Source organism: Cydia pomonella, chromosome 10 (assembly GCF_033807575.1).
Source record: "Cydia pomonella isolate Wapato2018A chromosome 10, ilCydPomo1, whole genome shotgun sequence".
NCBI classification, from domain to species: domain Eukaryota; kingdom Metazoa; phylum Arthropoda; class Insecta; order Lepidoptera; family Tortricidae; genus Cydia; species Cydia pomonella.
The window spans coordinates 12,969,280-12,990,187 of NC_084712.1; the positions used below are offsets into that span (position 1 = coordinate 12,969,280).

General features: G+C 37.4%; 2 protein-coding genes and 1 long non-coding RNA gene across 3 annotated transcripts; 2 read left to right on the forward strand and 1 right to left on the reverse strand.

Annotated features, from left to right (window-relative positions):
- The first annotated feature begins 2,163 nt into the window (after window positions 1–2,163).
- LOC133522125 (histone-lysine N-methyltransferase SETD1B-like) lies at window positions 2,164–5,681 on the forward strand. The gene is made up of 3 exons (XM_061857345.1): window positions 2,164–2,292; window positions 2,568–3,549; window positions 4,551–5,681. The coding sequence occupies exons 1-3, from the start codon at window positions 2,224–2,226 to the stop codon at window positions 5,372–5,374; spliced, it is 1,875 nt and encodes a 624-aa protein (XP_061713329.1). The 5' UTR covers window positions 2,164–2,223; the 3' UTR covers window positions 5,375–5,681.
- Window positions 5,682–11,389: 5,708 nt separating this feature from the next.
- LOC133522136 (zinc finger matrin-type protein 5) lies at window positions 11,390–16,260 on the forward strand. The gene is made up of 4 exons (XM_061857364.1): window positions 11,390–11,805; window positions 13,238–13,388; window positions 13,768–13,902; window positions 15,708–16,260. Exons 1-4 carry the CDS (start codon window positions 11,776–11,778, stop codon window positions 15,962–15,964), a joined length of 573 nt encoding a protein of 190 aa, XP_061713348.1. The 5' UTR covers window positions 11,390–11,775; the 3' UTR covers window positions 15,965–16,260.
- A 2,073-nt stretch (window positions 16,261–18,333) lies between these two features.
- Window positions 18,334–19,955, reverse strand: LOC133522140 (uncharacterized). The gene is made up of 2 exons (XR_009800010.1): window positions 19,897–19,955; window positions 18,334–18,512 (listed from the first exon to the last, which is right to left on the reverse strand). It is a non-coding gene; the product is annotated as an uncharacterized LOC133522140 (long non-coding RNA).
- Between the last annotated feature and the right edge of the window lie 953 nt (window positions 19,956–20,908).

Consider the following 20,908-nt stretch of genomic DNA (forward strand, 5'->3'; position numbering starts at 1 on the left):
CAGCATTTGAACTCCATAATAAGCTTTGAGTGCTTGATTTTTCAGCATAGGCCAACCAAATTGACATTTACCGCCGTTGTAAATTTATGGGTATCGCTCTGCATCTTATCAATTTCTCATATAATTAGAATAATAATGTACCGTGTTACAGGTTTTTGCAGTAAATTAATTATAAATAACCTATTTACCTCATTTAGCTGCGTAATGCAATTAGTTGACGCACAGTCGATGCCCTAATAAACAAAAACATAAAAATCAATGATTAAAAAGCATGACTTTAATCAGTGCTTTATCAATAATAATAAAACGACATACCACACACATGCCTATCGATCGGTCTTTGACAATGCTAGTAAGTACGTTTAAGGCCAAAATTTGACTTAACTGAGCCCGATATATTATTTATTATTAAGGAAAAAATAATAGAATAGGTACCTATGAAAAAGGGTTGGTAGCTGTAATGGCACGCGAGCTCACCGACTCAAACCCCGGCTCGTAAGTACCAGGACCCAATTGGACTTCTGAGCCTCAGAGCGGAAACATACCATTCCTTCTAGGTGGCCGATTAGGTAACAATTTTTTGGTAATTTATTTGTGATTCACCGGAAATAATTCTTAGTAAGTAAATTATGACTCACTGCGGGAGTTTTTAATTTGTAATTATGGTTACCTATCATTTGTAAAAAAAAGGTAGGTAAGTATTATAGGTTTCCATCATGAGTATTCGGAGAAAGATAATCAAAGTGTTTTCAAAATGATCTTGTTTTTGGTAATTATAATTAATTACTTAGGTCTTTGTTGTATTCACTGTCAAGTAAAATCCAGTTTAAAATGTGTTGACAATAAAATAGTTTAAATCAGTCGTTGAAGTGCTGGGAATCGTAGGCATTAAAGATAAAGATAGTTTATTATTCAAGTAGGCATATTACAATGCGTTTATGAACGTCAAATAAAGCTACACCGGCTCTAACCCTACACCTCTGACCCGAGAAGATTTAAATCCCCCCTCAATTGGAGGAGGGTATCCCAATATGGACCGGCAAGAAACTCGGCGGGACACATCTTTTAAAAACATTACATCTTATAATTAACATGCATTAAATAAGAAAAATAAAATACAATTTAAATTACTATAGAAATCATGCAATTACATACAATAACTACTTTTCTTTATAAAAAATTGATAATAAAAATATACTTATAAGCAAATATATATAAGATATTGAAGTAGTAATAGTCAGACATAGAAGTTTTTGTGCCAAAAATGAGGGTTTGGAAAAATTAAACATCGACAAATATATCGATAAGTCAGTCGTACATTAATAATTAAAAGATAAAATTACTCCATGCTGTAAATTACCGAGTTTCTTCAAGAATGCAAATCTTTATTACATATATGATTAGTACAGTCAAGTGTAAAAATATGGGTGTACACATCTTACTCAAAAATATGTCCCATAGCATCTTATTCCAGTGTAATAAGAGCGTAGTAGCATATTTATGAGATGAGATAGGTACTTAAAAATATAAACTTAAGAAACTGTGTCAAAAAAATTTAAAACTACCAATGGATACCCATTGGTAGTTTTAAAATTTCAAAATTCAAAATCAAAGAAGATATCGAACGTGTTGTGTATTTCGCGGTAGCAATCTTCTTATACAATGCTAAAAATATATATAACGCTAAGGTAATATCGATAACAGACATGTCGATATTTGATTTTGTCAATCACTTTATTTTGCCACAAAAACTTCTATGTCCGGTAATAGTTAAGAGCGTTGTAAGTAACGGCGTATATAAAGATAGAAAATCAGAGAGGTTGAAGGTTCACCGCATTGTGGGATGCCAGCAAGCGTAATCTCCATTAAAACATTCTAAAATACCATTTAAAATATACTTTCACTATTTTGCACACTATCCGATGAAAGTTTTAGAATAAAACTGTAAAGATTTCGTTAAGTAATAAAATTTATCCAGCGTAGCATGAGTCATCCTCAATGCTATTGAAAATTACATACTCGTACCTACGTCGTGAAGCCCTGCTGCCCCAAAAAGGCTTAATTTTAAAGTTATATACCTGTAGAATATTAACTTTATAAGTGAATAACTAGTGAATCAGCGTCACCAATCGATTTTATGGCAAAACCTAATAAGATCAGCCAAGCAGGCCACATGCTAGCAGTTGAATTGTACGAGTCATGGTTTAAGCACCAAAGGAAAACATGATTAAACTATTTACAATCATTGTGCTTTTAGCTGTGGGGATCCAATGTAAAGTAATACCGGACGAAGTAAGTTCATTGTAAAATTTGTATTTAATTATAACTCATTCATTATTGTTATATTTATAGTAGTTAATGTTCGAATAAACCACCTAAGAATTGAAAGAAAAAATTGTTATTTATACGTACCTATGTAAACTGTTGTACCAACTGTAGTTAGTTAAAAAAGTACGGGATATTCAACATTATTTACAAAAACTTAATAAGTAAATTTTTTTTTTCTTAAGCAATAAAATAATTAATCATTATGCAAATGCAATAATGCAATTTACTGTTGCACTCAGGTCTCGGCTCCGATATCCCCAGAAGAACGAACAGCTGAAAATTCCGATATTTCCCCAGAACAACGCACAGTTGATAAATCCGATATTTCACCAGAAGAACGATCACTTGATAAATCTGACGATGCAGCAAGCTACGTAGCCAATTCAAGAAGTACACACGAAAATTCTAGAGAGGGGACAGTAGAAGAAAAAGAAGCTAAGTCTAAGTCTGACACGTCGGAAGCGACTGAAGAACGTAGTGCTGCAGAATCGGGAAGCTCGGAAAGGCACGAACGATCTACCCACGAAACCAGCAAGGAAGGTAAGAAGGAAGAAACCAGGTCAGCAGACGTTGATGATGCAAAAGCTGCTATTAGAGCATCCAATCCAGGAAAATCTGCAGAATCTAGTAGAACAGGCGTAATCCCATGTGGTAAGTGTGCAGGGACTTTAAGGAATTCTAAAGGAAATAGTGACTCAAGCCAAACTAGATCAGGTGAACATGATAATGCATCGCCAGAATTAAAATCAGGAATCATCAAATCTGAAACTGCTGAGAGAGATGATGCATCACATATAAATATTAAAGAATCGAGGCAAGCTCCTAAAGAAGGTAACATAGAAACGCCCAGTCTACGAAGTGCAAGCGACGACAATTCTAAAACCGGATCTGGAGAAAACAAGAACTCTAAAATAGCACCAGTTGAATCTAAAGGCGCTAGTGAAGATTTGCAATTAAGAACTGCAATCCCAGAAGAGAATGTACGAACTTCCATGGATGCTGAACAAGACGCAGAATTATTATCAGACGTTGGTGTTGAATCGCTGGTGAGGTCTGATATTGAGGCTTTAACTGACATTTCTCCAGTAAAGAGTCTCAGAATCTTCCATCAAAAATCTCCTCTTCGAGATGGTACGCCTGATTTGCCTGAAACAGCAGCAGAAACGAGAATGGCTCCACAAGAAGACTCGCCACTGTCAGGGCTGCAGGTTAATTCTTTCGGTAATTAATTTACAGAATAATATTAATTTGTGACTTTACAGTCAGTGGTTCACAAGCTAGGTGGAAATTTCCTAGATCATTTTCTCATGAGGCATAACTTAATTATCTTATACCTTTACACGAGCAATTCTTGTATATATATATATATATATATATATATATATATATATTTCTGTGATCTCGGAAACGGCTCTAACGATGTCGCTGACATTTGGTATATGGGGGTTTTTGGGGGTATACAATCGATCTAGATTAAACTTATGTTTGGGAAAACGCGTGATTTTGAGTTTTCATGCGTTTTTTTTTGATGCAGAATATGGTCGCTAATTTCGTGTTTCCGGCCACTGTCCGTCTGGTCCAGCGGATTATGACGCGGACGGCTAGAAAGGAGTGTTACGGGTTCGAATCTCGCCCAGTGACTAACTTTTGTTTTGTTTTTATATGTTCAAGTTTATATATATATATATTTTTTAATTTTTATTGTTTTAGATAAGTTTAATTTAGTGAAAAAATTTAGTTAAGATTATCACCTATACACCACCATATTACAATAAATAGTTATAACCGAGCAAGGCTCGGTCGCCCAGGTACTGAAATACTTAAGAATGTAAAGTTGTATCGTGAATGTTTTTGTCGGTTTCGTGGAAAGGTTAAGTACCCGGAGGCTACCGCACGTAGAAATAACCCGACAAAGTGAACGTCGGACCACGCATAATAGAGGGTTCCGTACCTTTTAATTATTTTGAAATATAGTGTAAACTCCACATAACGTCACTCATTATAACGTCAACATTTGTTGGCTATAGTTGGTTAATTTTAGTATTAATTTCTCTCTATATAACGATAACTCTCTATCTCTATAGCTTCAAAAAACGTCCGGTCCCTAAAGTGTCGCTATATAAAGTTTACACTGTAGTTTTATATTTATTCACCAACTGCCTTACAATTTATTATATTCGGAAAATTTCTTCAAATACTCATAAATTTAACTATATTTTCAGGTAACAGCGAGTCCGGTCAGTCCGAATATCCGTATTCACCTTTAGATAATTCAAACCCCGATATTTCTAACATGTTACCATCGTTATCTAACATAATTTCAAGAAATTCTTTTCCAACTGGGAATTCATTCACTTCTTCGCAAAATTCGCTTCCACCGATTGATGCAAATAAAACATTTAAGTTGCTGCCGTCTCTTTCATCGCCGGAAAAAAATGGAGGGTTTAAACCTCTGCCACCGCTGCCACCTCTGCAACCAATGGAGCCCTTTAAGCCACTGCCTCCCCTGCGCCCTCTAGAGTGGAATAGACTTCTTCCACCAATGGAACCAATGAAACCATTTGAACCGCTGTCTCCTCTTAGGCAACTAGAAGTGAATGGACAAAATGAACCGCTGCGACATCTTCCGCCGCTTGAACACTTCGGAATATTTAAACCGCTACCTCCACTTCGACCTCTTGTGAGGAATAGACCATTCGAACTGTTGCCACCGCTGCCACCGCTGCCACCTCTCGAACCGATTGGATCATTTAAATCACTGCCCCCTCTTCGGCCGTTAGATCGTTTCGGACAAATTGAATCACTGTCACCGCAAGATCAGATAAGTTTATTCAAGATACTGCAGCACCTTCAACAATTGCCTGTACAGGCTATTCAATCAAGAACACCTTTGTTTAATCCTTCACCAAGCATATTTTCGGTGTTACGGCAAGCCGCGCCTGAAGGTTTGCAACAGAGTTCTGAAGGGTTTTCTAGAACTTGGCACCATGCTGTATCGACGCCTACTACAGCTATGAGTTTTTCGAGAACGGTTGAATACCAGTAAACTTTCATAAAGTTAAGTGAATTCCATGTTATTTTTACCATTTGCATCAAATATGTATTCTAAGATCTTGATTAAGTAGAATATTGCGTGAGAGTTTAATGATACTCTATATAATGTTATTAATTTTACAAGTAAGTAAGTAGGTACATTTTTATATACTGTCTTTTATATAAGATATAATAAATATATTTTACATTAGCTAGATATTATTTAATAATGTATTTTAAAAATCAGATAGGTTACGCTGGGCAAGGTCAATCATTAATATATAAATAATGAATTACGGCATTTCACTTTGACCTCAAAACCGAGTTTCATTTCATTAATTGTACCATAGAAATAGCCAAATATACAGAATATCGTACGTAAAAAATAGACATGGGTTCGTAATGAATGAGGCTTTTAAAAATGATGAACCTGGCATACGTAATATTTAGGGATCCGTAGTCAACTATGAACCATAAATAGATCCCAAAAAAAGTTACCTATATGTTGCCATTAAAATGGAATATTTTTCCAATTGTAAATTTTTATTTTCTCTATGATGTGTGTACTTAATTTTCTTATATACAATTATAAAGATAACATTTAATTCGACTGTTAAGTATACAGCCTTATATAAATACTAGTTACACCAATAAATATTTATTTAAAACTATTTTGTAGAAGAAAAGTTAATATTGCAATGGTATTAATGGTGTTACTTCAGGTTTTAACAACATTCGGAACTTTTTACTAATCTCCTAATGAGCGTGTATATTATTATGAATATATTTGATACCTATACAAAAAACACAGCTGATCGCGTGTGGCAGACTTTATGCTGATTATGGTGGCGTGGCTCTGTGGCGGCCATGACATCTCCTATCTCATATCAGAGACCTATATATTACTTCGTAAAGACCGGCCTTACGAGCACTACGAATAGGGTCGATACATGGGTGTCACAATCGCATTTAGTTACACCGCTGCGCTCAGTCGAAATATATATATCTATATATATATTTTATATGTATATATTATCATAAGGAATAATTAAACATACTATTTATATAGCTACATCTTCAGGTAAGGACCTCGCGAGACTCTTGGCAGCATCAAAAGTGGAATCAGGTCACTGGCTTCATGCCTATCCCTCGCCCAACGCGGGTACTTTAATAGACCCAAGTACTCTGCGCATAGCCGTCGGTCTCCGTCTCGGAATCCCCATCTGCGCTGACCACAGCTGTGTTTCTTGTGGGGCCTCAGTGGACCGGCTTGGTCATCACGGCCTTTCCTGCTCCTCGGGCGCCGGCCGCCTGTCTCGTCACTCCGCTCTCAATGACATCCTTAGAAGGGCTCTCGTCAGCGCCGGCGTCCCCGCAGCTCTGGAGCCCCAGATCGTGCGGGACGATGGCAAGCGCCCGGACGGGATGTCGTTGATCCCTTGGAGGATGGGCCGTGCGCTGGTGTGGGACGCTACCTGTGCCGACACGTTGGCGGCGTCCTACATTTTAGCGACCAGCAGACATGCCGGGGCAGCGGCAGACGCCCGAGAACGACACAAGGACAACAAATATAGCTGTCTCGGTGCCAACTACGAGTTCGTAGCCTTTGGCGTCGAGACACTCGGGCCGTGGGGCAAAGGTGCGCGAGGGCTCCACAAGGAGCTCGGGAAGCGATTAAGGGAGGCAACAGGAGACCCTCGCGCGGGCAGCTTTCTCGCGCAAAGACTCGCTATTGCGATACAGCGCGGGAATGCTGCCTGCGTGATGGGCACTCTGCCAAGAGGCCAAGGGTTGGAGGGTAGATTTTAGTTATTTTATTTTTTTAGTTAGGTTTAGTTATATTAGTTTATTTTATAAATAGTTATAATTCTTTTAACTTAAATGTAGTTTGTATATACTTTATTTTATAATAAATGATTTAACAGGAAAAAAAAAAAAAAAAAAATATTAACATTTATATAGAAATTTTATTTCGATCAAAAGTTACGGTTTTTTAGGGTTCCGTAAAACGGGACCCTATACTATAGCCCCCTCCAGACTATGCGCGTGAATTGCGGCGCGACTTCGCGGAGCGAACATACCGCGACGTTGACGTAGACTCCACACTCGCATAACTTCACGGCGATTTCGCAGTTTGGTTCGCGGCAAGATGGCGCAGAAGCATCAGCTGATCGGATTTAGTTTGCGGCAAGGCCCTGATTCAAACTGGGAACTGTCAAATTGATTCTTGGTTGATCACGTTCGCACCCAATATAACCAAGTAGCCGCCATAGAAGGTTATGACAGTTCAGATTAACCGACTCGTGAGCGAATCGCGGCGCGAAGCGATCGCGAGTGTGGAGTCTTGCAAGTTCGCGCTTCGCGTCTCCTTTGACGCGGGCCAAATACCGACAAAAAACGGGGAATAAGGCGCGAAGGCGTGAACAATCTGCGAAATTGACGCGAAGGCTCTCCACACTCGCGTTCGCGGCTTCGCGCCTTGTTACTAAGACTCCGCTGCCCGTTCGGCCGTCCGTCCGTCCGTTTGTCACCAGGCTGTATCTCATGAACCGTGATATGCAACCGCTATAACAACAAATACTAAAAAGCACGGAACCCTCGGTGGGCGAGTCCGACTCGCACTTGTCCGGTTTTTTTTGTTTATTTCTCACTCCACCTCTAAGTTTTTCTGTTTTGCCTTATGGTTGACTGGTAGAGAATGCCTATATTGGCATATCGGAAGAAATATGCGGAGCTGACTACCACCTGCACAAGTTCAAGAAGCACTAAAAAAAGCCGGTATGAGTGATAGTCTGGCAAACCAGGCATCAAATTCAGATATTGAATGTGGTTTTCCAGACTCACTCATACCGCCTTTTTTTAGTGCCTCTTGAACTTTTGAAGGTGGTAGTCAGCTCCGCATATTTCTTCCGATCTTAGGCAAGGTTGAAAAGTTCGTCGGCATTTCCGATTCCGGCCCATTCCCGGATGCTCTAGGACGTATTTTTCAATATCTTTGCCCGTTGTTATCTGCTGCTAAAGTTCGTATATTATGAGGGCCTTTAAAAATCGAAATTTGATTTTTCGCGGTAGGCCCTTTGAGTGCCTGAAAACATGGCTCGGAAGATCCGACTTATTAAAACTTTCACATTAATATACTTTCATGGGACTTAATCGCGTGTGGAAAAGGTTTTTCTGAGGTAATAGTACCTACATTACTATAGAGGACGGGAAACGAAGAGTTGCAGGGCAAGTAGATATAGACGGCCGAGCGTAGAGGGATCAGCTCGGGATACGCGGCCGGCATCCCCGTTTCTCGCCGAGATTTGTATAGTGCTTTTCTCAAACTTGCAATGAAATAACAATTTAAAAAAAAATTGGATGATGATGATGATGATGATTGTTTTATGTCCTAATATGATAGGTTATTTAGTGAGTCGGGTATTGAAGGGGAACAAAAATGTGATTATTTTGGCGCTACGGCGCACGCCATTACGCTTTTTTTCTTTTTTGTGTTTTTAGGGTTCCGTAGCCAACTGGCAAAAAAACGGAACCGTTATAGATTCGTCATGTCCGTATGTCTGTCCGATTATGTCACAGCCACTTTTTTCCGAAACTATATGAACTATACTATTCAAACTTTGTAATTAGATGTATTCTATGAACCGCATTCAAAATTTTACACAAAAATAGAAAAAAATAAAAAATTGGGGGTTCCCCATACTTAGAACTGAAACTCAAAAATTTTTTTTTCATCAAACCCATATGTGTGGGGTATTGGATAGGTCTTCAAAAATGATATTTGAGGTTTCTAATATCATTTTTTCTAAACTGAATAGTTTGCGCGAGAGACACTTCCAAAGTGGTAAAATGTGTGTCCCCCCCCCCCCCCTGTAACTTCTCAAATAGGAGAATGATAAACCTAAAACAAATATAAATGATGTACATTAATATGCAAACTTCCACCGAAAATTGGTTTGAAAGAGATCTAGTAAGTAGTTTTTTTTAATACGTCATAAATGGTACGGAACCCTTCATGGGCGAGTCCGACTCGCACTTGGCCGCTTTTTTGAACTCCAGTTATCCCTAATGATATTTAGAAGAAACCATGGCCTATCTTGACATGACTTTTATTGGTACTACGTATGCTCCGATAAAGGGCTTATTAGTTCCACATAAAATAGGCATTTTTACGATAACAACGACATTAATGAGAAGATTTATTTACGTGTAAGACGAAGTAGATTCAGACTAAAGTAAATAGGGGTTGGAAATATTAAATAAAATTCATGAAAACTAGTAAAATTTAGTATACATGTGTAACTACTAACAAAAATATGGATTTGAAAAAGTCTGAAATAAATTTATTTTATTTTATTTTAATTTTCATTTATATGAAATTTAACTAAATGTATCCTTCACGATTTTCGTAGACATCTCTTTTAAATTGTGTTCCTCGTTGCCTCCAGAATACGAATTGATCGGTTTTAGTTAATGGAGGGGGGGGGGGGGTGTCGAAAAGGGAGGCGACAGACGGCGGCCGACCATCATTGATATTTGTTCACATCTTGAGTCTAATGAGACCGATGGGTCGTGTGAGATTTCGTTTGAATGAATATTATGCGTCCTGTTATTGTTACTAATTACTGTATTCATAACTGTAGTCGTTTACAAAATATTTCAAAATATGCGATTTTTTACCGTCCAAGGATGGCACTAGTACTGATAAAATATGCTTCTAACTCAATAAATTAATATTTCATTAGCTTTCCAAAAATATAAATTTTATTGGTGTACGATATTATATAACCAAATAATAATGAATTTTGTTCAGCATGGTTCACTAATACGCACCGTCACATAAATGGCCGTCGACCGTAGTCGACATTTCCTTATTTCTTGTGTTCTATTTTACGGATCAATTCACACTTTAAAAATATTAAAGAAAATGTTACATTTTTACCTAAGAGGTTTGCTTAGTGACCGAAATAATTTGAAAGACTTTCACTCTATCTATATGTATAGTAAATATAGAGTGAAAGCTGTCAGAATAAAAATCAACAAATTATTTATTAGATTTCCGAGATTACCTTGATTTTGTTACCATACTACTACAACATTCATACAACTATAAACATATATGCCAGGCAGGACCAATTTCGTCAAGCAAGTACAAATGGCATGGCGGGTGCCTCGTTAAACCAGCAGCATTCTACTATCGTTTGACAGTACATTTATACTGTTCCCAAAATGTAAGGTGCTGGTATAGAATATCGATAAAAATGATGTTTTTTAGAGTACATTTAGTGATTAATCACTTTTTGTTTTTATCACCGGTAACTTATGTTTGCACAAACAGCTACCAGTTCTATGTTCATGGTTTCGTGATTGAAAGACGACTGCGCATGAAGTACTGAATATCTGTGTTGTTATTTGACTCACGTTTACCTACACGTAAAACGTTTTCGAACCCACTCCGTAGTTAACATAATATAATTTAAAATCACCTTCAAATCCTTCAATATCTGAGGCTTGTGGGGTTTATAAGTGACTATTTGAGTAGTAGTGTAGGTTCATATTTATTTTATTAATTTATTTAAAACAATATAAAGGTACTAACTGCTCTGCTCGAGAAACCTCGAGAAATTTGTCCTTCGTCGAGACGGGAAAAAAAATACTCAATGCCTCGAGAACTCGAGAAATAAATCCCTTGTTATAAGTTTTTTTAGGTAGTTAAATAAATGTAAACAACATATTTTTACATTTTCAGGTACGGTCACGTCTGAAAATATCGATACGAAAAAAGTGCCAAGAATAGGTATACACGACTTTATTGCCCATATATTAAGGTGTACTGTACTTAAAACAATAAACGTTCTTCTAAGTAAAAACATGTACAACGCGCTGCGAAGGTACTCCCTTATACTTGTACTGTAGAAACATGATGGTACGTGTGGACCCTACTAGATGAAATTGAAGCCAAATTATTTCTGATAAATTTGTCAATAGGGTTGTTTCCAATTTTTTGAAACGCTTGTGTTACGTTCTATATTAAGTAAAAGTTGCCCTAAAATTCAACTTTTATACTAAAAACTGCTTCAAATATGTTAAATTAACAAAATATATATTTTGACAGATGTTTCGTGCCCAAAACGCTCTTTGAAAATTGTGTGACATCACAGTTTACGGTTTGACACATAACTTACGGCGCCCTACGTGTCCAATTCAATAATGGGTACAGAATGCTGTTGGGGCTGCCTCGGTTTTGCAGTGCTTCTGGGATGTTAGCGGAGGCACGAATGGATGATTTCTACGCCATTATGAGAAAACGCACGGCATCTCAGATGCACCGATTGAGGAACAGCTCCAACAGTTTTCTAACCGAAATTGGCGAGAGGCTTGATAATCCCTTTTGTAAGTGTTGGGCCTCAATGCATGTCCCAATCTACCGGATGGATAAATGAGGTATAATATTTTTATGAATTAATTTAATCTAATTGTAAATAATGTATGTACTTAAATATAAATTGTTTTGTCAATACTAACATAGTGATAAGTAATAGTGTACCTAACATATGGATCTTTGATGTCCGAAATAAAGTCTTAATAAAAAAAATAAAAATAAAAATAACTACATACACACGTAGAAAATACGAACTGTCAACTGACATTTGTCATTTGTTGTTTATCGCCTAACTGTCAACAGTGTCAATCCGAGAGTTGTGACGACATCAGAATCTTCAATGACGTTTCGAGTTTGGTCACGTGACGTGTGCCAAAAGATATTTTAAATTCAATATTTACAAAAATATGGTCATTACAGGTCCCCTAAAAGTAGTTTAACATGTTCTTATAATCCAAAAGAATTTATTGGGATACAATTCTGCCCTAAGATTTCTAGATGGAAACAACCCTATTTGACTGTCCCGTTTAGACTGACCATTAGTCCCCAAAAGGTCTGTGGTACTCTACCTTCCATAGTCTGTGGAGCCTATCATTTAACTTATGGAAGGTAGAGGCACGGAACAGAATCTCCTTAGGCAGAACTGGGCTATAACCGCGAAAATCGAAGTACGTCAATTTCGGGCACTTTTCTCTGTCACTCTAATTACGTCTCAGTGTTCAAAAGTCCCTGTTGCAAAAGTGTCCAGCTGTCAGCTATAAATAATAGTTCCAAATCTCTCCAGAGTAGCGCTAGAGTAGCTAAGAACCTAGGCGTTATTGACGGAGTGAAGTGCGCGGTCTATGATTAGATTTTTTCTCAAGTATTCTAGGTATTGTAGCGCCACCTATTGATGGTTTTTTGTTGGACACTTTTTGGTATATGGAGATTCTGTTCCTTGCCTCTACCTTCCATAATTTAACTTGTAAAACTGTCAATGTCAATATTATGGAAGGTAGAGGCAAGGAACAGAAACTCCATAGGCAGAATTGTTGCAAAAGGGTCCAGCTGTCAGCTATAAATAATAGTTCCAAATCACTCCAGAGTAGCGTTAGAGTAGCTAAGAACCCAGGCGTTATTGACGCAGTGAAGTGCGTTGTCTATGATTAGATTTTTATCTCAAGTAGGTATTCGAGGTATTGTAGCGCCACCTATTAATTAATTAATTATGGGTTTTGTCGGACACTTTTTAGTATATGGAGATTTTGTTCCTTGCCTCTACCTTCCATAGTCAATATTATTGTCATTCTTGTCATCTTGTCAATTGTCAATGTGATAGATGGCATTTATTTGCTATTGAAATCAATTTGAAAACCTAATATCTTGACAAGTTATATTGTATGTCTATGCTTAACAACAACAATTTTATAATTCTTGAACGTAAATTAAATTAACTACCTATGTAATATACATATACCATTTTTTTAAGTTTTATTTTGAATTTCATGAATCTAGAAATTACATTTACGGTACATAAATATGGGTAAACGCTACTACTGTGAATATTGTGACAAGACGATGGTTGCTACGCCGGCAATCGTGAAAACGCACAATAAAGGCCTTTTACATCAAAAACTAGTTCAAGAACATTATCAACAATACAAAGGTAATTTAAATACTTGTGTGATACTTTGGTCATTGATAGCTATTGAGATAAATAAATGTAAGCCAAGAAGGCTCAGTCAACGATATAAGTATATAATATACAAATACTTAAATACATAGAAAACATTAATGACTCAGGAACAAATCTAATCTTTAAGGCTCATCACACAAATAAATGCCCTTACCGGGAATCAAACCCAGGACCATCGGTTGCATAGGCTAGACTAGGCCTGACCAGTCGCCAAACTCATATGAAATTATGATATGATGTAACGAAGTTGAAATATATTTAGAGCTTGGTTTAAATTCAAAAGAAATATTAGTTACCTAGAATTTGTTTATTGAATGCGAGATTAAGTTCTGACTTTATATAATTTCAGAACCGGAGACTATCCTGGAAGAAGAAAGTATGAAGAAACCATGCAGTCGGTTTGTGAGGGGAGAATGTCAGTTTGGTAGCATTTGTCGCTTCTCACACTACTTACCAGACCAGTTACAGATGCTGAAGGAAATTGGTAAATAACACTATTTCAACATCTGCAAATTCATAGTCTACATATTTAAGCTAACTTTGCATCAACTTGAACAGACCAAAATGAAAGTGTTATTATAAATGTCATATTTTCATAGAAATTTCACATTAAGAGGAAAGGGGATGGCTGCTTCTTCATACAAACCTAGTCCCCATTTTCCTCTATGGATATTGACATTATGGAAAATATTTCTATATAGTTTGATGTATATTAACCACAGCTATTAATCAAAAAATGTCAAACATAGGGGTTTGACTTTTTTCGATTTTTTGATTATTGTTAAAATGAGGAGCAAAAGGCAGATTTCATACAGATTTTTAAATGCTCCTAACTCTTATATTAATTAAAAATTCTAAAAAATGTACAACAAATTGTGTCATAATATTTTTTATAATGTTAATATCCAGAAAGGAAAATGATGACTATGTTTGTGTCTTAATGATGATATGCCCACACTTTGTCATTGCAAATGCCATGCAGAGTTAGCTTGGTCCAATACCACTCAATAGTTCAGTATTTTAGTGTTAGAAAAAAGGTAAACAATCTTGTCATGTCTTTTTATTGAAAAACATTATTACTTATACAAAATAATGTAAATGATTGTTAAGATTTATAATTGTTACATATTTGCAGTGACTTATTTTTCAAAAGTGTTTATCAATAAAAAGACATATTAAGATTGCTTACCTTCTTACTAATGTTAAAAAAAACGAACTTATGAACAGTTATCACATAGTTTTTACTGCTGTAGCGGTGTCAACAACGGGAAAATATCATACTGGGCTGGAATGCCCCATCCTGTGGGCTTCTTTAGGATGTGACTAGGAAAGTGCTACATTCTTCTTTAGTTTGTGTTTCACAGATTAGTTATCTTTGAATAATCAAGTAAGTTTTTAGTAATGATCAAGTCAATAATATACAGGTCATCAATTCCGGATTTAGAGGTCTGGAGGCCTCGGGCAATAAAGGAGTGGAGGCCCCCTGGCCCCAATTTTTTTCCAAATAAAATGGTAAATTTTCCGAATTCTCTATTTTGGGGGCCCCTCTTTTGTGGAGGCCCGGGGCAGTAGCCTCGGTTGCCCTCCCCTAAATCCGGCCCTGCAGGTCATATTATAGGAGTGTTTTCAATGGTATCCCTTTGTTTGACATAATTATTGAAAGTCATAATGTAATGATAGTCATATTATCATTAGTCATAACTCTGAAACCGTTAACTTTTCAGGAATTTCCTTAGATTATCCTATAGATAGGTTAGGTTAGGTTTGTTTTATGGCAATCCTGAAAAGTTACGCGTTTCTGAGAAAAACCAAATTATGACTAACGAAAATGCGGACAAACAATACATTATGACTTAAAACTTTATGGGAAACAATAGAGACCCGTTTTCAATATTGACTCTTATTATATTGGCTAACAATGATTCAGACCCAAAAAAGAAAAGTAGTTCAAACATTTAAAAGTATCTCTTGTTGTGTTCCAATGGCAAATCAGACTTGCACTTAGCTGGTTTTCATAGTAAGTAGATATATTTTCGCTAACTCACAAATTACTGTCAAACTTTTGGGAACATGTTGCCTGTGTCAGTCGCTAATTTAGTTAAGAGCCCATCAACATGCTCACTAGCGCCACTGGAAAATAATTGTGATTGTTTAAATTTAACGAATGATATTTTAAAAAAGGGAGCCGCTACCTACTGTATTTTGTATTTAAGTACCTTTTGAATACATCATAATAGTTTTTACGTTGCTGGATTCGTCAATCTATCTGTTATGTATATTATCTTACAGTTGCATCAAAGAAACAAAAACAAACAGATCCTTTCCAACCATCACTTAAGGATCTGTACAAAAAGCTGCAAACTGAAAAATCAACAAAACCCAGTGAGTCAGATAGCAACACTATAATCTATGATAAGAATGGACTGACCCATATTTTCCCCTGGACTTACAATGAACTGTTTGAGAGTTATGGCACTTTGCCTCCAAGTGTAAGAAGAGTGAAATTGGAAGAGTTTTACAATTCTGTAGATAATGAATGGGGATAACAAAAATTACCTGTTATGGTATGTGAATACAATGTATTTATTTTATCATGGGTAATTCCACAACAAGACAAAGTGCTAAATAAGTGTTACTTTTTATCTTTAACCAAACATTACTAACACTTACCCTTCTAAGGGTCATTCATGGTCCTGCTTATAGTACTTATTAAGTTAATAGAGTTATAGTTAAACAAATATTATACCCGCTCTTTTGTCCCTTTGTATTCGTAAGGATAACATTTTATGACTATTAGTCATCACCGCTTAAAGCGGTGCAAATTACATTTCTTCAACTGTAATAGAGTGGTATTCGTTTGTTTTGTTTCGTGGAATTTCAAACAAAGCAAAATCAACTCTATTTCCTATGCAACAAGTTACACAAAAGTTAGTTAGTTAGTTAACGTACACGCGTTTGATCGTGTGCTTCGACAGGGCTTAGAAGGTGTTTTAAATGTCAGCTTCGATGAGCCACAGTGGCGCCAGGCATCACTTCCTGTTCGTTATGGGGGGTTGGGGGTACGTTGCATGCGTGACGTCGGCTTGGTAGCTTTCTTGGCATCATCTCATGCGGCGGCAGGTCTTGTCACTAAAATTCTTTCTTTTGATGGTGGCAATGTCTGCGTTGCATTTTTTCAGGAAGCTCTTTCCGAGTGGTCGTCTCGCTTTGCGGGGGTTGAACGACCGGAGAACCCCTCATCCCAAAGACAATGGGACGATGTTTTGTGCCATGATTTGCATCAAGGCCTGGTGGAGGGTGCTTTTGGGAAGGATGTGGCTAGACTGAAGGCTGTCAGAGAACCGGAGTCGGGGGCGTGGCTGCATGCCTTGCCGTCACCGCACTTGGGAACCTTGCTCGATAATGACACGTTACGGATGGCTGTGGCACTGAGAATTGGGAGCAAGGTGTGCGAGCCTCATAAGTGTAAGTGTGGGGTAATGGTAGAGGCTGATGGTCACCATGGGTTGAGCTGTTCGCGGTGCGTGGGTAGGATACCCAGGCACTGTGCTATCAACGATCTGATAAGGCGAGCTTTGGTTTCGGCGAATGTCCCGTGTATCATGGAGCCCCAGGGCCTGAGTCGTTTAGATGGTAAGAGACCGGATGGTCTTACGCTTGTTCCTTGGGCGAAAGGCCGCAGCTTGCTTTGGGATGCCACGTGTGTGAGTACTTTTGCTCCTACTCATCTCGCGCACACGGTGAACAAAGCAGGCGCAGCGGCTGAAAGTGCGGCCAAGTTAAAACATAACAAATACGCCAACCTCGAGCAAGTGTATGATTTTGTCCCGGTTGCCGTTGAGACGGCGGGGCCTTGGTGTGCCGAGGCCAAAGCCTTTATCAAGAGCATAGGGTGTCGGCTGAAAGAAAGGGGCTGCGACCCTCGCTCTGGTTCTTTCCTGGTCCAGCAGATATCACTGGCCATTCAGCGAGGCAATGCTGCCAGTATTTTTGGCACTTTTGGTCCGGGTGAAAATCAGAGTGGGGGGTAGGTTTCTATTTGTTTATTGCTTTTTGTTATATAGATACTAGGTAGGCCATTGACGAAACTTGTTGTGGATATATATTTTGTATTAAGTGACTTATTCTTCAATGTAGTGCAACAAGTTCAAATTTCACTGGCAAATTTTAATTAGCATTATCAATTAAAATATTCGCAATTATGTATAATGCTTAAGTTATTCTTTTTCTTAAATTACTCTAAAACTGCTAAACAAACTATCAAGAGGATGATTGCTGGGTATTTAGAAGGAAACTTCGTCTTCCATCTTGTAGACTGTGTCGTCCCCTGTTCTGCTGATAAAGTAAATCTCGCAGTCTTAAAAGTATTCCACATACAGAGGCATATCTCTTTTTGTTAAGTTATTAGAGAATGGATAGATATTTTTTGACGCGTAGTCTGATTCGTAGAATGATTACTTTTGATGTTTACTGTCCACATATCCACTAACAATTCTTAAACCTTATTGTAAAAACATAAGGTTCACATTGGTACACCTTAGAGCCACCCTACACTAGCGTTTCCCGAGCGTCGGCGTCTATATAGTCAACTCTATGGCTGCTGCTCGAGGCAACGTTGTCGCAACTGCGCAGCTAAGAGAGAGTGTGGGGTGGGGAGTTTGGTAAGAAAGAGTGTGTTTGTTGTTATACAGCTTAAAACAAATCTTTTACAGCTTATCTTTGAAAATTAGTCGGTTTATTGTACAGTCAAGTGTAAATATATGACTGAAATAGTACTAATTCGCTGACATAATAGCCATTGGACATATTTTTGAGTAAGATGTGTGCACCCATATTTTTACACTTTACTGTAACACGTAAAGTGTGTGTGTGTGTGTGTGTGTAAATGTGGTGTGTGGTTAAGTAAAATGGCAAATTTAAAATGTACCTGCTTTTATGACACGCTACATCTAATACGACTTATTACAGAAAATGTCTTCTTGAAAACATTTTTCTCTTCCATGGAATTGTTCGTTTCTTTGGTAGGTAATACTCAGTTTGCACATAGTTTACAAATCGAAACTCTCTCGGTACTTCATATCTTATTGCATTGTACTGAAAAAATATTTTAAGTATTTGAAATTCAGCATTGCTCTTTCTATGTGAGACATGAAACCGCTTACTTTAAAACAAGAATGAAAATGGAATAGAATAGAATACTCTTTATTGGCACACCTCAGTAAAAAGATACAAGAAAAATAAACAATTAAATGTAGAGGCAGACAACAGGCGGTCTTATCGCTAAAAAGCGATCTCTTCCAGACAACCTTTGGGTAGCAGAAATAGAGAAGTTAATCGAAAAAGTAGGTGTTGCTAAACCGTTATGAAGCTTACATTCACATACACAATTACAGTGAATAAACTTACACATATAAGGAAAACAAATAGACATACATAAACATACATATAAATATATATAAAATTAACCGAAATATAAATATGACAGCAGCATGTCAGTCACAAAGTAAAAATAACTATGTCCTATATAAACACTAAGGGAGAGATAATTTTTTTTTAAACACAGCAAGAGATTGAACGCGTCTAATGCAAACGGGTAAAGAGGTTTAGAGTCGGACAGCTTGAAAAGCAAATGAAGTGTTGTAAAATTTTGTAGAAGAAGATGGGACGGAGAGAAGCAGGCTGCGCGACAGCCTCACATAATTTAGATAGTTAAAACGCTCCCTGAGATAGCGGGGAGTTGCTGGAAGGAAAAGAATAGAATATAGGAGGGACAGAATATAAAAGTTACGACGAAAACGAATAAGCAACCACTTGAGCTGTGAGCGGAAAAGAGAAACATGGCCATACTTGCGTAACCCAAATATGAACCGGATGCGGATATTTTGGATGCGCTCAAGTTTATTAAGTTGCTCCTCCGTTAGATCAGGATATGAAAAGTCAGCGTAGTCCAAAATGGGGATAAGTAGGGTTATGGCAAGCGCAATTTTAGTCGGTATTGGTAGATTTCGTAGCCTTTTAAGAGAGCTCACTGCTGCAAACATTCTCCTGCTTACTTCGCCAACTTGAGGCACCGATGATAGGGTACTATCCATGAGAAGTCCCAAATTCTTTACTTGCTTCTAATACGGGATCAGAACGCCATCAAAATAAATTGGAGATAGTGTTTTGAAGTCTATCTTCGATAGCAATTTTGGACTACCAAAAGTAATACTTCGCGTTTTTAAGGATTTACTTTGAGGCCAAAAGCAACACTCCAGTCCAAGATTTTATTATTAGATATTATGGTGTTAATGACAGTCTGAAGATCATCAGTTTTACCCTGCGAGTAAATTTGAAGGTCGTCGGCATACAGGTGATAATGCGAAGAAAGATTGAAGGTTATGGAATTTATGAAAATTGAAAATAATAAGAGAGACAACACGCCGCCTTGCGGTACGCCGGCCAGCGTGATGCACCAAGAAGAGCAAAGATCATTCACCATAATGCATTGCCGACGACCAATTAAGTAACTGCGAATCCAGCCAATTGCCGCAGGAGATATATTAAGGGACCGCAGCATACCAAGTAGAATGTCAGAGTCAACAGTATTAAACGCATTACTAAAATCTAGTAGCGTCAATACTGAAAATGATTGATTAATTTATTATAACGTTAGATATAAAATATATACAAACCTACAAATGAATGTCACTCTATACAATCAACAACCACTTTCTATATTTTTCCTACTCCTTTACTGTTATGTGTCATTTATGCATTCATTAACACGAATATAAGAACATACATAAAAGGTTTCAAGAAAAGTCTATATTGTCTATTCCTCATAAAAGCTCTTGTGCTTTTAATCGCTATAACGTTACTGCGATTAATGGCTACCAACCTAACAAAACCAAAACGAATACAGTTTTAAACTAAGTGCATTGCTGCCAACTTAGAAAATATTCATTTGGTTGCATAGTAAAAACAATTACTTCATAAGTCAGAAACACGCATGTGACACCCGTAATATAGCAACACCCATAGACTACGAAGACCGCTTAGCGTTGCTTGTTAGTCTCCGTAGGCTACGATGGCCAAAATTGAGAAAAAACTGTCCAAAAATTTAATTTAGCAAGTAGCAAGTACCAGGGCCTCATGAGTTACGAGGTGTCGCTTACCGTTCGCGCGTCTTGGCTTTATACTTTTGCTTTGTTTACCTAAATTAAGATTTATTTTTGTTGACTCGTAGGAAAAATATTGTATGCAACGTTGTATAAGTAGGTCAAAAAATGCTCGTGGCGTATTCCTTTACAATGTTCGCCTACGCCTTCGGCTCCGGCTCACATTGTAACTCACGCCACTCGCCTTTTTTAACCCTTCTTATACAACTGTTGCATAAAATACTATAATCGTTTTGGCAATTTAACCCTTGTAAACCAGTATCTTTCGATTATATCAGTTTATACTACAAATCGAAGTTTTTTATTTGAGTCGTCGAGATCCTGACCTGC